The sequence below is a fragment of the Gamsiella multidivaricata genome (genome assembly GCF_025024155.1).
Source record: "Gamsiella multidivaricata strain RSA 2152 chromosome Unknown BC939scaffold_71, whole genome shotgun sequence".
Taxonomy (NCBI): Eukaryota; Fungi; Mortierellomycota; class Mortierellomycetes; order Mortierellales; family Mortierellaceae; genus Gamsiella; species Gamsiella multidivaricata.
The window spans coordinates 122080-137994 of record NW_026251779.1 but is presented as its reverse complement, the minus strand read 5'-3'; the positions used below and the strand labels follow the sequence as shown (position 1 = coordinate 137994).

General features: G+C 48.8%; 5 protein-coding genes across 5 annotated transcripts; all 5 read right to left on the bottom strand.

Annotated features, from left to right (window-relative positions):
• Nucleotides 1-35: 35 nt before the first annotated feature.
• BC939DRAFT_462417 (uncharacterized protein) lies at nucleotides 36-393 on the bottom strand. The gene has a single exon (XM_051557130.1). It carries the CDS (start codon nucleotides 313-315, stop codon nucleotides 91-93), a length of 225 nt encoding a protein of 74 aa, XP_051408635.1. The 5' UTR covers nucleotides 316-393; the 3' UTR covers nucleotides 36-90.
• Nucleotides 394-432: 39 nt separating this feature from the next.
• Nucleotides 433-3262, bottom strand: BC939DRAFT_462416 (uncharacterized protein; the record flags this gene model as incomplete). Its single annotated transcript, XM_051557129.1, has 4 exons — nucleotides 433-948; nucleotides 1070-1278; nucleotides 1373-1609; nucleotides 1952-3262. 4 exons carry the CDS (start codon nucleotides 3260-3262, stop codon nucleotides 456-458), a joined length of 2250 nt encoding a protein of 749 aa, XP_051408634.1. The 3' UTR covers nucleotides 433-455.
• A 1160-nt stretch (nucleotides 3263-4422) lies between these two features.
• On the bottom strand, nucleotides 4423-6609 carry BC939DRAFT_462413 (uncharacterized protein). The gene is made up of 3 exons (XM_051557128.1): nucleotides 6503-6609; nucleotides 5394-5650; nucleotides 4423-4813 (listed from the first exon to the last, which is right to left on the bottom strand). Exons 1-3 carry the CDS (start codon nucleotides 6503-6505, stop codon nucleotides 4657-4659), a joined length of 417 nt encoding a protein of 138 aa, XP_051408633.1. The 5' UTR covers nucleotides 6506-6609; the 3' UTR covers nucleotides 4423-4656.
• A 645-nt stretch (nucleotides 6610-7254) lies between these two features.
• Nucleotides 7255-10083, bottom strand: BC939DRAFT_288477 (uncharacterized protein). The gene is made up of 2 exons (XM_051551273.1): nucleotides 9580-10083; nucleotides 7255-9238 (listed from the first exon to the last, which is right to left on the bottom strand). The coding sequence occupies exons 1-2, from the start codon at nucleotides 9900-9902 to the stop codon at nucleotides 7522-7524; spliced, it is 2040 nt and encodes a 679-aa protein (XP_051408632.1). The 5' UTR covers nucleotides 9903-10083; the 3' UTR covers nucleotides 7255-7521.
• A 3519-nt stretch (nucleotides 10084-13602) lies between these two features.
• Nucleotides 13603-15081, bottom strand: BC939DRAFT_462392 (uncharacterized protein). The gene is made up of 5 exons (XM_051557127.1): nucleotides 14959-15081; nucleotides 14732-14836; nucleotides 14190-14626; nucleotides 13980-14092; nucleotides 13603-13854 (listed from the first exon to the last, which is right to left on the bottom strand). The coding sequence occupies exons 1-5, from the start codon at nucleotides 14973-14975 to the stop codon at nucleotides 13705-13707; spliced, it is 822 nt and encodes a 273-aa protein (XP_051408631.1). The 5' UTR covers nucleotides 14976-15081; the 3' UTR covers nucleotides 13603-13704.
• Between the last annotated feature and the right edge of the window lie 834 nt (nucleotides 15082-15915).

The following is a 15915-nucleotide window of genomic DNA, read 5'->3' as shown; positions in this document are numbered from 1 at the left end:
AAAGAAAAGAGAAGGAAAGAAAGAAAGAAAGAAAAGAGAGAGTGGAGAGAAAGATGTGAAAAAAGGAAAGCGGGAAAGTGTGATGAGAACTCAAAAGAAGGCGATGAATCCAACTGGCCAATAAGCTTCCGTGCCTTGAAGCATTTTTTTTGAGTTGGAGCTAGATTTGGGATGCTGCACGTGAGTCATTTTTTTTTCCCCACCTTGCCCTGCATGTGAAGCCAAAACCAAAGTCAAAGCCCAAAGCCCAAAGTCGAAGTAAAAAAGCAAACACCTCAAGGATCCATTCACTCTGGTAGTGTGTGATAGGGCCATAGCCCATCATCCACCAACCAATCAACTCATATCAAATCTGTTCATGAAAATAAACATGCTTCCTTCCTTCCTTCCCTCCTTCCTTTCTTTTTTTTTTTTTTTTCTTTTTTAATGAGACGTCTATAGGCAGAGTGTGCATTCTAGGTATGCCCAAGCAGGCCATCATCATCTTCATCCTGATCCAGGACCCACCGCCGCTTATTCCGCACTGCATACCAAAGCCGCTTAATCCCCGCGTTTAGAAACGTCGTCCGCGCCCTACAATCGCACTTTTCGCCCAACGAGAACCCGCACGGCGCCTCCGCACACGATAAAAATACAATCGGCACTACCGGTGGTTCGCCCTCCTCCAAGGTTGTCGTCGCTCCTGTTGTCGCTGTGGATGGTGTTGCTGTCCCTGGCGCTGTTGACGGCGGCGATGATCCACCGTTGCCCTTGGCATTCCTGTACCGCTCCTTAAAAAAAAGCTCCTGCAGCTGCGCCTGAATCTCCTCATGATACAGTTGCTTCGTGTTCATCACGTTCCGGCGGTAATCACATCCTGTAAACACCAGGACAACGTTATCCCAAAAGTTTGGGAATTCTTGCATGATATCGTTGAACGTCGTCAGGATCGTCAAAATCATATCCACTCTGGGAAAGAAAACGAAAAAAAAAAAAAAAAAAAAAAAAAAAAAAGACATCGCGTGAGTTAGGATACCTAAACACAATTGCCAAGAAAAGGAAAGAAAAATGTCAAAGCTGCTCTGCTTACCCAGAATCAATTTTAAAGACCAACAGAAAAGCGGTGACACCCAGTCGTGTGCCTATGGATCGGATATATTCCTTAAGGATGGGTATATTCTTCTCGTCATCTCCCTCCGTATCCGCCAGTCCTGGAGTGTCCGACAGCGTAACAAGTACCCGCCTACTGTCCTCAAACCGTCCCCATCCCGTTCGTTCTGCGATGCCCTTTGTTACAGCCTATATTCGTACACATACAAGTCGTTAATAAAATGAAAAATGGCCTATTGCTTTCTGCGCATCATTCAGATACACATATCGATAGACAACATACCCGGACAGATGCACTGGCTTTGAGCTCGCTGGTGCCCATGATCTTGTTCAACAGCGACGACTTGCCCTGTCCAGTCTTTCCAATCGCCATCAACACCACCGGCCCTGCACCATCGACAATATGCGACCCCTCAGACGACTGTCGAAGGTCGTGTGTGATAAGATGCGACGTTGCCATCGAAGTGCTTGCTCTCGTTACCGGCAGCGGGAAAAAACCTGACCCACCACCCCCAATGCTCTGTTGCTGGATCGCATCTCGGCCACTCATCGTCCCTGATCCTGCTATTGCTGTCCCTGTTGACGGTGTAGTCGCTGCTAGGCCAGACTGACCATTATCGTTATCAAGACCAATCGTACGTGCTGCCCAATTAGATTGTGTCGATGGTAGTGCAGATTCATTATGTTCTGTCGAGCCTGAACTGATCGAGACAACGCTATCCCGTGGGCCTCGCTGTTTCTTCAGCTCATCCTGAGGCGACGGCGCTGTCGTATCTGAAGAAGGATGGTCGATATTGATCGTAGATGATGACTGTTGTTGCGATCCAGAACCAATGGTTGAAGATCCACCATTCGTTCTCACGCTGTCAGCGCTGTCGATGGTCTCACGGAACTGTCCGAGCTGTTGTTGCTGATATTGCTGTTGTTGCCACAACGCATCTCTGGTCGTATCTTCTGAAAGGGTATCATCAGCTGTTGTTCCTGGCAGGTTGGTTTCCTCAGCGATGACAGGCATGTACTGGTACTGGAAAGCGTCTGCTGAATAAACAGTATGCTGCTGCTGTTGTTGTTGAGAGTTGTGGAGCGGGGAAAGAGGGCTCAAAGGGTGTTGATAGCTGGTCGGCGAGCTGACAAATGCCATCGAGGACAAGACGTCATCCTCTGCAGTCGCAGCAGCAGTCCCTGAAGTAGAAGTCAAGGTGAATTGGGGCAACGAGCTGCCGCCAGCGCCATAGACAACAGGAACTTCGTGATGGTGCTGGTGCTGCTGCTGGTGCTGCTGCTGCGGCTGTGGTTGCTGTCCCAAGGTTGCTACTGCTATAGGCGCGGCAGTTGAAGAAATCAAGGCTGCGGCAGAGAAGGGTCCAGGCGATATGGAGCTGGTCGCAATTGGAGGCATAGCCATTTGTTGAGTAAGGGTGGGATGAGCTTGCGCTTGTTTCAGAGCGCGATTCCGTGCTGAGGGATGATTCGCGTTCTCGGCGTCCACGAGCGTCACTGATAATAATGCCTCTGCTACTGCTGCAGCTGCAGCTGTTGCTGGTGTCTCAGAGTCGCCAACATCTGCAATTTCATGTGTCATACGCGGTGTCATTGGCGGTGTAGCAGAGAGAGGGGTTGACGATCCTGCGGTTGACACGCCAGCGCCCCCGCCTCGGTTCGACGTGCTGGAGCTGCGCGAAGGCGTTGCGGAGGACGTGGCGGAGACAGGCACGCCTGCAGCTGCAGCTGCAGTCGGTGTTGTGTAATCCTTCGCTGCAACAGTAGTGGTAGCAAATGTTCCGACTGCGGGCTTGGTTGCAGAGTTGGTCCTTGGACCTTGAGAGCTGCTGTTTGAGAGGGGGAGGGCAGGGGCTGAAGTAGAGGGCGGGATTCCGATAATAGTGCTGTTTGCATGATTGGGCGGGTTGATTATGCTATAGTTGTTGTTGAAGGTGTTGCTGCGTGTTCTATCGGCTGTGTCGGGCACTGGGACCTTGATGGTGCTGGTGTTGATGCTGTCGCTGCCACTGTTCTCGAGAGGGACCTTGTAGTTTGCAGCCAGATCCAATGCCTCTTGCTGCTGCTGCTGCTGCTGCTGCTGCTGTTGTTGTTGTTGCTGTGTGGGTAATGCTTGGGGGAAAGTGACGACTGGAGGCGCAGCTGAGCTGTGGATGGCTATGGTATTAGTCATGAATGGATTACTAGGATTGTAGTTGGTGTAGTAGCTGTTGGTGTTGGTGTTGGTGTTGTTGCTGCTGCTGCTGCTGTTGTTGTTGTAGTTGCTGTGGGAGTAGTTGCCGTAGGTATAGGTGTTGTAGGGGCTGTAGGGGTGCTGGTTGTTGAGGCCGGTGAGACTGGCCTTCTGGTGCAGGTGGTGGTAGTGGTCTGAACTGCTGCTGCTGCTGTTGCTGCTGTTGCTGTTGCTGCGGCCGAGGTCGCTGTTCTCGAGAGAGGAGAGAGGGGGGGACGTGGGGAAGGCGTCTGCAGGCAGTGGGAGTGAAGCGTTGGGAGTAGCGCTGTCTGACTCTGGCTTGGGGCCTGGGACCCCCGAGTCGGACTTTCTTTTCATGAACTTGAACATGCGGGAGGGATGATTAATTAGAGGAGGGAGGAGGGAGGGAAGGAAGGAAGAAAGGAAGGAATAAGAAGAGTGATGGCTGATCACGAAGGAGGAGGGCTAATGAATGAAAGAAAGAAGGGAGGAGAAGAAGAGGAGAAGAAGAGGAGAAGAAGAAGAGGGAAGAAGAGAGAAGAAGGAATGAATGAAAAGAATGAAGAAATGAAAGAAATGGAAGAAATGAAAGAAATGGGAGGGAGATGGCTGATGAATAACGAGAGGAGAGCAAAAGAGAGAAAAGAAGAGAAGAGGACACGCGTTTTGGCTTCCTGTGCCTCCTCTCTGCCCTTCCCTGCCCCGAGGGTTCCTTTCCTTTCTCTTTCTCTTTCTCTTTCTCTCTCCCCTCCTTTTGATGTTTATCGGCATGCAGCCCAAGGGCATGCATTCGCCCTGTGTACCGCTGCTGCCGCATACCCCACCGCTCACAAGGAATCACACGCGACTCCATCTCGTTTTGCTGCATAGCCATTGTCCTCTCTCTCACTCTCTCTCTCTCACCGATCGCCCTCAGCCCCCTCCTACATCGCATTTACCGGCATATGCATCATATCCATCCCCATATCCCCTCTGTCTCATGCTCACCTTCGCCCTCTGTCGCCCTATCCGCCGCGCGCATGTCGAGCGAATGTGCATCCTACTCTTGCCAACTACATCGTATGAAAGTGCTGCAATGGCCTCCATGTCTTGCCTTGTCTTGTCTGGTGTGTGCATCCGTATAACCTATTCCTTGCTGTTCTAATGTATATTTTTTCCTTTTATTTTAATTTTTTTTCTTTGGCGGCTACCATATTGCAGTGTAGGGCAGGGTGGAGTAAAGGGGGGAGTAAGGGTAGAGGATGGAGATGAGGGGAGGGAGAGGCTGTAGCAAGAGAAAAGAAAAGAAAAAGAGCCTTCCCCCTCCCCCTGGATGGGAGGATCGTGAAAGGGTTTTCGCCGTGTTGTCTTCCTTTCTCTCGTTCTTTTTCCTCTTAGCGGCGGAGGACCTTCTCGAGAACAGTTTCGTGGTCAACCTCATCAGCATCAGTGCCCTGAACCTCAACAGCGACTCCGTTCAACGATCTGCGGAGAGCATCCTTGCTGGAAGAGTACAGCATCTTCGACTTGATCTTGGCACCATCAGGGGCCCTATTTGACGTAAGATCAATCAATTCAACCGTGTCAGTGTTAGCACATCAGCCCTAAAAGGAAAAAACATGCTAAAAACATCATGCTGTCTCATACACAAGGAGGAAAATCGAACGCGACCAAACAGCACACAACAAAACATTCAAAACAGCGACCATCTCTCCATGTCTCTGTCCCGTTTTCTTTCTTCTTTTCTCCTTTTATACTGCTTGTCGATGTGTATGCTGACATTGTTAAAGTGGACAATGCTGGCTGTTGTTTGTCGCCCCTGTCCGTGAAGACGACTGTCCTGAACCATCAAGTCAAGGTCAGTTTCCGTGAACGCGTCCTTGAGCTCCTGTCAATCCGATCCAATATAAACAATCCTCTGCGAGTCCGTTCATTTCATTGACAAAACAAAAAGCAATCAGCCCAGATAGTCATCGTCCACCCCCCTCCCCTTCAAAAGTAAAAGTAAAGGCTAAGGCAGAAGCAAAAGCAGAAGCAAAAAAAAAGAAGAAAAAAAACCTCTCCAGATCACGTAGACCTGAACAAAAGTCAAAAGTCAAAAGTCAAAAAAAAAAAAAAAAAGCATGCCTACCAGGTGTAAAAGACAATCTTGTTGCGATCACCATCAGCGGTCGAGTAATCAAAGTCGTAGACGGCCCAACGGCAATCGTTCTCGGGCAAGTGCTTCAAGAACTCGTCATAGGTGGCCGTCTCTGCCTGCTTCTCGACCACGATGCTCTTCTGATCATCCGACAGCTTGTACACAATGTACTTCAGCTTCTTGCCCAACTTCAACTGCTGGAAAGCCTCCAGGCACGCGGGATCGGCTTGAACTCCACTAGCGGACGACTATACAGCAAAAAGAATAATAATTCGAAAGATAGGGAAGAAAATAAGAGAAAGAGAAAAGGTAGTAGAATTAGTATCGATTGATTCTTTCATTCGTGTACATGTGGAATGTGTGTGTGAGAGAGAGAGAGAGAGAGAGAGAGAGAGAGAGAGACCGTATGTGGTTCTGAGGCACACAATGACTCTTCCCACGCGATTTTCATCTTTTCCATACGAGCCAAACCCATCCTTCCCATTACAAGAGCTCCATATCATGTTGCCAAAAAAGAAAAAGGAAGAAAAATAAATAAAAAGTGTATAATGGAAAGAAAAAAGTGCAAAGATACGACAACGAAGACGCGAATACACAACAAGACTGCAAAGCAAGCATCGAGTCCCATGAACGTTGGGTTCCTCCACTGTTTTTTTCATCCAGCTCCTTTTTTTTTTTTTTTTTTTTTTTTTTTACATAACGTTTCTTCCAACCGCCTGATTCAGGAACATCACCAAGAAATAAAAGAAAAAGAAACGAGATCGAAAAACCTGAAACGCAGCCTCATTACTCTTCTGGTAAAAAAAAGAAGAGATGTCCATGTAAGTGAGAAAAAACGTAAAAAAAAGAGAGAAAAAAAAAAAAAAAAAAAAAAAAGACTTTCCTCCTCCGCTCTGCTAGTAGCAGACATCAACCGCCATCACTTTCGCGATTCGCGTAATTTCCTTCTCCATCTCCCCCCCTCCATAACAAACAAAGCAAGAACTAAACGAGAGCAGGATGAACAGGAAAAAAAACAAAAAAACAAAAACAAGAAAAAGAAGTGCAGTGGAGGGGGGGGGTAGGATTCAGTCCCAGGAAGCGAAAGGTGTGTACGTTACCATGGTTGATTATAGTTTGTTTGGTAGGTGGGTGGGGTGTAGTTGGGTAGAGTGATGAGGGATGAAATATGATGAGAAAAGAAGTAAAAAAAGAAGAAGAGATGATGACCTGCCTGCAGACCCGTCTTATATATAGTCTAACTTTTTTGTGTGCGCTCATCGCCTTCGTATAAATCATATCATGTCAGCCCAGATTTCTTTATTGGCCGCTGAAACCCACTGCTCATCTCTTCTTCCTTCTCTCCTCTCGCTTTTCCCCTCCCGTACGTCACGTACACACCCGGACGGACGCAGTGACGTTTTTCAGACCCATTCCACAGGTTTGAGAGCGCGCAGACTTTTAATTTCCAACACGACCAGAGGGAAAAAGGGATCGCCGTGCCGTGTCGTGTCGTGTCGTGTCGTGTCGTCTGGGGGGAAAGGAACAACCATTCACCACTAGCATCAGTTACCACCACCGCCAATAAAAAAAAGCCCGACTCCATCCATCGACACAAAGTAGGGCTCCTTCCCTTCAAAAGCTATTTTGGTTGTTCAACGAGCTGGCCTTGTCTTTTTCTTTTTTTTTTTGTATTGTAACTGCTTGTAATAAAACGATCTGTATATAAAGCTATCGACAGCGCGCTGTAGATTTTTTTTTGAAGAAGAAAATACATACATTCATACATACGCAAAGATAAAAAAAATGATCTGTACAAAATGAGGACTGGAAAAGGAACACCAGCTCAAAAATAAAAACAAAAAAAATGCAACGCGCGGGAAAAAAAGAAGGCGATAGAAACTATATACAAAGGATGAGAGGATTCAAGCAAGCTGGTACTTCCGTGCGTTGCCTCCCCCCTTTTCTCTCTCTCTCTCTTTCTCTTTTCTTTGGTAAAAGAAGAAGAAAAAAAAAAGAATAAAGCGCAATTGAACGCGCTCGTGTGTGTTGGTCAATGGACAAAATACAATCAGAAAAGTCGCGACACTTCCCTTCAATGTGCGTGTGTGTGTAGTGTGTGCGTAGTGTGCGTAGTGTGCTAATCCAGGTCCATACTCATCTCCACCGCGATCTTCGAATCAAGCGACTCATTCCCGCGCAGAGACCGACGACCCGTATCCAATCCAGGCACCACCTGCTCGAACTCTTTCTTCACAACAGGTTCCGACCCCACTCCCACTCCCACTCCCGGTCCCACTCCTGGTCCCTTGCTGCCACCACCGTTCCCATCCAAGGACAAAGAAGACGACGACGGCGACGACGAGAACGAGAACGAGAATGACAACGACGGTGGTCCGTCCATTTCGATATCCCGTCCTTGCGACCATAATTCCCCAAAGGCCTCCAACGCATGGATCTCCTCCTCCGAGACGTCCACCCCCTCGAACTGTGCCTGTTGTGTCTCGATCGAGTGATCCACCACCTTCTTGGTCTCATAGATCGGTGCCTCCAGATCCGCAAGCGATAGTCGGCGCCTTGCCTTGGTCCCGTATGATTCATGGTCAGAGCCACAGTCGTAGCTGATGCTCCGGGACCTACAGCCGGACGATGAGATCGATGGCAATCGTTGTGGACGATGACCGTCAACATCCCCCTCCCCATCCCCAATACCAATACCACCACCACCCTCAGCTGCGGACCCCAACTCCTCCGAGTTCCTCAGCGGCGGGAGTGTAAAATGATTCTTTGAATCCATCACCCCATTCCACGTATGCCGCTGCTGCTGCCGATTGTCTCGCCTGACGCGTGCCATCGAAGAATCATATCGATTCACCCCGTCCGAATCCTCTTCCTCCTCCCTTCCCCCGTCCTCTCCATCTTCCTCTGATAGGGACGACCGATCGGGTGAGAGCGGATGCCGGGTGCAACGGTAATCAGCATGATCCATCGCGTACCCGTACTGCGCCAGATTTAATGGGGGCAGGTGTGCATCCAAGGTCCCGTAACGACCATACGGCGACATATCGTGATGACTCGATTTGTGTTGAAGCTTGGAGGCATACCATGACAACGTTGAGGACGTACTCAGAGACGACCCTACAGACGCTCGCCGTGCGCTGGATGATGATGGTAACGTCTGGCTCTTCTTCCGAGTCTTGTTTGTATCCTTGGGAGCCCCTGCGGAAGACTCACATGAGGCACGTGTACGGGAAGTAGTGGTTGCGGTAGTAGTAGTAGTAGAAGCGGTAGTAGTGGTAGTAGAGCGTGACGATGCTGGTGCTGGTGCTGGTGCTGGTGCTGGCGCTGGCGGTGGTAGAGGTGATAGCGCCGTAGAGTCTAAATGCCTCCCACGACCCTCATGTGCATGATCATCCGAGGCAGTCAAGGCAGCATCAGCATCAGCACCAGCACCAGCACCAGCAGTAGTAGCAGGAACGCCAACGGCAGAAGCGCGGATCGTCGATATGGAATGGACCCGGCTCCTTCGGCCAATAGAGTTCGTATGCGGTTCCGACCCAGACCCAGACCCAGAGGAGATCGAGTTTCGTTTGGACCTCGGTGCCTTCGACCCCGTGCCTCCACCGCCACCACCACCACCACCACCGCCATGACGGACAACCGTGGACGGGCCGAGTAAACCGACCTCACTCTTGCGACGACTTTCCATCGCAATCTTGGACGCGATCCCGGCAGCGGATTCACGACGCGCACCCTTCGTGTGGGTCTGCGTGTGCTGGACCATATTGTCGAACCGACTGAACATCCGGGTGCATCCCTCTACTACACATTGGAATGGTTTCTCGCCTGTGTGCTTCCTATCATTTGTGACGGATTGAAAAAAAAAAAAAAAAAAAAAAAAAAAAAAAAAAGAATAAAATGAAACGAGACAAGCAACAGAAGCCATTTTTAAAAAAATAAAGAGAAATAAATGGTCAGTATGATTGACAATGATGCAGGTAAAGAACATGCCTAGGTCCCCCCTACTCTTAGAATCTCTTTAAAAGAAAAAATAGAATGCATATTGGTGATACATGCATGTAATGGAAAGGGGATGTGGGGGGAGGGGAGGGGGAGCAGGCATCGAATAATAATTATTTTTCAGGCACAAAAGAACAAAAGAACAAAAAAAAAAAGAGCATCCTAGTTCTTCCTTTACCTTGCGTGTCGAGCGAGATGTTCACTGCGCGTAAAGACCATGCGACAGTCCCCAAAGCCGGTGCACTGAAAGAGCTTCCCCTTCGGGCCCTTCGTCGTCATCGTCGCCGTCGTCGTCGTCGTTGTCGTCGTTGTCGTTGTCGGTCCAGGTGAACCCCGCCTGGACTCTGATCGGTTCGAGCATGGCGCAGGAGAAGAGTGTTTGCTGCTCTGGGCACTGTCTGAGCTGTAGCTGTCTCGGCCACTACTGCTGCTGCTGCTGCTGTTGCTACCCTGCTCGAAATGTGTTTGATCCATCTGATATTCAAAAGATAAGGCTGACATATACGTTCTTACTGTATTGTTGTTGCTTTTTTGCTTTTTTTCTTTTTCTTTTCTTTTTTGTTATAGTTATTGTTATTGTTACAAGTTTCGGTGGTTCTTTCTTCTTGTTGTCGCTGTTGGTTTCGATGTTTCGATAGGAGGGGGAGCGCTGTTTTCTGATCTTATATGGGTTCGACTCGAGATTCCGCTGCTGGCTGCCTATTTTTGATAGAGTGCGATTGGGGGGAGGGGGAAGGACGAAGGGTGATGGCAAAAGTGATTGGCAAAGCAGTGGGGGGGGGGGGGGGAGAGTATGTGGTGACAAAAGAAGAAGAAAAAAAAAAAAAAAAAAAGGCGAACGAAGCAGCGTAGATGATTGTAAAATGGGCGGTTAGTGAGCAATTCGACAGATACTAGGAGGGTGTGCAGGGTTCGATGGTACAAACAATGGCCCAAGTGGAGCAAAAGTCTAGAGGCATAGCCATCCAATTCATTCATTTACGTTTGTGTGCAGAGTCTGCTTAGCGTCCTTTTTGACCGGTAATGAAAATGGAAAATGAAAAATGAAAATGAAGATGACGGTTGCTGGTGATACAAAGAAAAGCGAAGATCGTAGGTCGGTGGGTGGCGACTGGAAGGGAAAGGGGGGGGGGGAATGAAATTGGACAAGACAAGAGTGAGAGAGAGTGTGTTGTTAGAAGATCAGAGCAGACAAAACGAGAGTTATAAAAAAAAAGTCAGGTGCATAGGACAGAAACAGGAACAGGAACAAAAAGTTCAGGTACTGGAGGAGGAGGGGGGGAGAGAGGGAAACTCAAGTGAGGGAAGAACCACAGAAAAGAAAAGAAACGAATAAGAAAAAGGAGGAACAGAAGAAGCGTATGAGAGGTGCGACGCAAGCATACAACAACAAAAAACAAAAAAAAAAATAGGTGGTTCCTGAAAAAAACACAAAAAAGGGATACACGCACGAACATGTTCCTGACAAAAGTCAATGTCTCTTCAATGACCACCCTCAACTCCCGCCATCATCATCATCACCACTCACCATCACCGCCATCTTTGATATTTAATTATTTTTTTTTTTTTTTTTTTTTGTCCTACAGCACGTCCAACAATTGACCCAAGGGGGGGCACACAGAAAACCAGGGAACAAGTGCATAGGGGAGGGAGGGAAAAAAAGGCCTGCATAAGCACAAAAGCATAGAAAGCATATAAGCAACCCCCGATCTGCTCGATATCCTCCTACTCCACACTGATTTGTGCGTGCGTGTGCGTGTGTGTGTGTGTGTGTGTGTGTGTGTGTGTTGGCAGTGGTAACAAAAACAGAGCCCAGGGGACGCGCGCGGTACACAACACAACACAACACACGTACCCTCCGTTGTCAGATCAACAACACTCGACGCATAGGGCACAGGGGAAGAATGTGGACCCACTTCACGACAAGCTACATATGGCTGCAAACCAGACAGGGAAGAAAGAAGGAAGGGTGAGGGGGGGAGGAATACCAGAGAGAGAGAGAGAGAGAGAGAGGAAGGGAGAGAACGAAAACAGGAGAGGACAAGGCAGGACAGGGTAGAAGACAAAAAAAAAAAAAAAAAAGGGTTGCCTGGTCAGATCGCACACTGACACCATAGGCACCATGGTTGTAGAAGGACATCTTTTTCCGTAAACTCTTTTTTTGGGACCGAAATCAAGGGGTGGAACAACAGACAAACAGCGTCAAGGTAAGGTATTATAGACAGGAAGACAGTGCAGTGCACACAGGCAGAAGGGGGGGGAATAGCTGTCGATGGACCATCTGGTCCTGTCCATTGTCTATGGTCCATTGTCCATTATCCAATTGTCGCTCTAAGGTTCCTGTGTGTATGTGCGGGAAAAAAAGGGGGACTTGAACGAGACTGGAAGACGAGACTATGATGAACGAACGACTACGCCATCAAGACGAAAGGCACGATTGACTGTTCTTCTCGCCTCTTTGGTCCCTGGATGTATGCGTGTATGCGTGTATGCGTACATGTGTATGCTAGTGGGCGTTGTATGTGTTTAGTGTGAAGTGTGTAAAGTGCGTGCCTGAATTTGAGGGATGATGTGCCCATTTTTCTTTCTTTGCCATGGATAGGTAGGTACCTGAAAAAGTGTATTTTGCGGGGGAGGGGGGGGTCAAAAAAAAAAAAAAAAACCGACAAAGACGGCCGATTTGCTTTGTTCGTCTTGTCTTGGTTTCGTTCGATTCGCCCGTCCTGGGTCAAAGGATCAGTCGTCAATGCGCAACCTCACCGTCAAAAAAGAGGGTTTGGGCGCGTGAAGAAAATATCTGGCCCAGAAGGTGCAGGTGCGCGCTGCATTCGTGCGTATTACATGCATCGGTTGGGATACAGGGGCATAACAAAAAATATGATGCTGTTGTTTGGTCAGAGTACTTCAATTCCATAGACTATTCAACCCTCTCTCTTACTTCTACTCTATCTCTTTCTGTTGGGCGGATATCTTTCGCGTCAACAGGGGGTATCGCACACACAGAGACACACAGACACACAAAAAAAAAAGAGCTAGGTACGAACTCATCTGGGGCTAGGATCAGGGGCGAAGGCGCCTTCCCGCCTCGACCGTTGTCCAACAAACAATTAAAGCACACCGGCAAGATGGCCGTATGATAGGGTGTGCAGCGCAGGCGAATTTAAAGGAAATCGAAATGGGAAGGATGGGTATCCAGGGCGGCTGCCGTGTTGAGTTTGGACAGAGTTGGATTCAGGGTTGGATTGGATTGGACTCTATTGCACTGTGTTGTGCTGCATTAACTTACTTGGATGGATTGATCCGAGTGTGCAAACTAACCAGGCGGAAGAGGGGTTCCACACGTTTAAAATAATCCGACTGCGGGCAGGGCAGTTCCTGGTTTTTTTGTGTGAGGAGAATGCGGGCGGGAGGTGTGCCCTGGAGGTCCGGTCGTAGGGGTAGGAGAGGTGATGATTTTGATAGTGGTTGGCGGTGGATGGGTGATGATGATGGTGCCTTGCAGGGCCGGGTTAACCTGGTAAATCAAAAAAGGGGCGTGTGTGAAAGAACAAGGACAGGAAGAAAGGAGGAGGAGGAGGAGGAGGAGGAGGAGGAGCAGTTGGAACACAACGCAACAGCAGACCGGAAATGAAAAACGAAAAACGAAAAACGAAAAACGAAACAGCGGGACAACCACAGCTGCCTTTTCTCTTGTGTTCTTGTGTGCTTCTCACAGACAGACAGACAGACAGACAGACAGACAGACAGACCGGTAAAGAAAGAGGAGGCAGTAGAAAGGACGCCTAGCATTCAAAATGGACTGTGCAGCAGGGGGAGCAAAAAGAGTAAAAGAAGAAAATAAAGGGCCGTCCTCCGCCCACGTACTTCCTCGCCGACTTTTTAGTCCGTGTGTGTGTGTGTGTGTGTGCGCGTGTGTAATGTAATCCTTTCCTCCTTTCCTCTTCAACGGGCCCGGTCTGGTCCAATACCGAACTGGCAAAGAAAAAAGTCTCCTCTCTCTCTCTGAGACATGGCCAGTAGCATTGCGAAAGAAAGACATACAACAGTCACCGCATCCTTGCATCCTTCCTGCAAACACCAACAGCGCACAATGCAAACTCTCTTTCTCGTTTTTTTTTTTTTTTGTACCTGAACAGTTGAGGTCATTTACGCGGGAAAACATATTAGTCCGCTATTCAACAACAACATCATCATCACCACCATCATCATCATCGTCGTCGATAGAGGGGGAACTATAGGCTTGGTCCATATCTTTACGTTATCTTTATGTCTGTTCCTTGCATAAAAGAGTCCTCGCTACTTCTCACTTGTCTTTCGCAGTCAAGACAATAGCATCGTCTGCCCCTCGGAACATGTCTCCCGTCTTGCGCGTATACTGCTTCGTGTTCACGGGTATGGTCTTTGATCCATTGAACCGACCCAGGCTGAGCTCTTCAGGCACATCGTCAATCTCCTGTCATGCACATGAATGAGAAAAAGAAACGAACTATTAACATTTGTCTTGTTTATCTTGTATATCAGGCGCATTCAGGAACCAAAAAAAAAAAAAAAAAAAGAAAAGAAAAGAAAAAAGCCCACCTCCTTGATCAACTCGATTGTCCTTTCGATTGTGTCCTCGACATTCACAAAAATGGCGCCAAGTAAGTTTTCGTCTGCTACAGACCGGCTGTAGACTAAAATCTCCTTGGCAACTATTTTCAATGATATAACTCTCGTTAGTCAATCGAAGATCAGTCGTCACTGCTGGTAATTGACTGCATACTAATTTAACCTCCGCATTCCTCTTACCATGGGTATCATTTGTAGCAGCAGCAGGCTGAGTTGGAGTACCTGTCGATACTTTGGGTGTCGTAGCAGGATTTGGCTGAGGGACCGGGGTTGAGACTGGAAGTCGTGGGTTGGACAGCACAAATGCCTCCTGGTTCAATTTAGCATCATCTGTCGAACCCTCAGGCAAGGACCATAGCTTTGAGAGGTCTGGTTGAGCAAGATACGCTGGTACAAATGTTGGTTTTTTGGAGCCCTCGCTCCCCTGTTCCTGTTCCTGCTGATCGAGTCCTGCTTCTGAGGGGGTTTTGCCATAGAGCTCAAGAATCTCTGGTTTCTTGGCTAGTTCGACGGGGGTCTGTCCCTTGTTGTTTTTCACATCTACACGGGCACCTCGCATCAGCAGTGCGCGGACAACGGGTTCATGGCCACGGTGAGTCGCCCAGTGTAGTGCGGTCCTATGAGACGAGATGTATATGATATGTGCCTGAATGATTAGTAAAGAAGTCCATTTGTCCTGACTTTGCGAAACATTGGTGTGAGATAGATAATGCGTCGCTTACCATCCGTTCATGGAATTCTGTGCATTGACGTTAACTCCACTCTGACAATAGTGCAGCACCGCCTTCAGGTTGCCGATCGCGGCCATTTCATGCAAGTCGTTCACTCTGTGGGATGTCAAGGAATAGTCAATCAGATCAGATTAGATCAGATCGAATCAGATCAGATCCATCCTTAGCCATGCTGCGGCAATTTCTCTTGGGCCGATCAGTATACTGTCTGTCTGTACCTTGCATCGAACTCCATGGTGGTTATGGTCGCTGTGTTGCTGTTTGTGAGTGTCCGTGTGGTGTCGCTGTGCTATGCTTGCTATGTTTGGAGGATATGAAACAGTGGGAATAGAAAGTCAACCTTCTTCTTGAGGAACCACTCAGGTGGGGGGGCTCTCAAACTGGCTACCGGGTTTGTGCGCACAAGCCACCTCCCCCCCGCAGCGTCTATTCGTCCTATTCGTCCCCTACGTGACCGCGAAGAAGCCCGTCCAACAGCTAGGGGCCAGGTCGTGGGACCAGGTTGCGCAACCAGCCGCAGCACTCACTGCAGGCAGATTACCAGCATTACCAGCATTACCAGCCAGCAGCAGCTACAAATCCTCTGCCGCTTTGTTTTTGCCCTTCACATCCTGTCTTCCCTTTCCTTCCCTTCCCTTCCTTTCTTCCCTTTCCTCCCTTTCCCTTTCCTTTGATTTTCACTTCACCTCTTCCTCCTCTACTCCCTCTCTCATTCTTACAGCCTGCTCCGCCGCCTCCACTTCCTCTTATTCCTCTTCCCTCCCCCTCCTCTCCTGCCCTGCCTCGCAATTGCTTCTCCTCCCATTGCTCCAAGGACGTTCTCCTCTGTCGTTTGCTTGCGCCACCAACCACCCTTTAACCCTTTTAGTCTTTAGCTCTCTTGACCCTTTCAACTCCTTGAACCCTTCCTGCCAAGTGTGTCATTTTCATTTCCTCCACCAGCTAGGCTGCACAGAATCCGCAGCGTAGCACACACAACAAATACCAAAAGGAACAGCTCATTTCCTCATTTCTACCTTGTCTTTGTCTTTCCTCCCTTCCTTTTTGCCCCCCCCCCCCTCCCCCCCATATCCCAATCCACTCACACCCCACTCCTTCTCTTCCCTACTAGTCCTCCTTCTCCCGTCCCTCTTTCTCATCCATCCACTGCCACTACCCGCTACCGCTACCGTCTA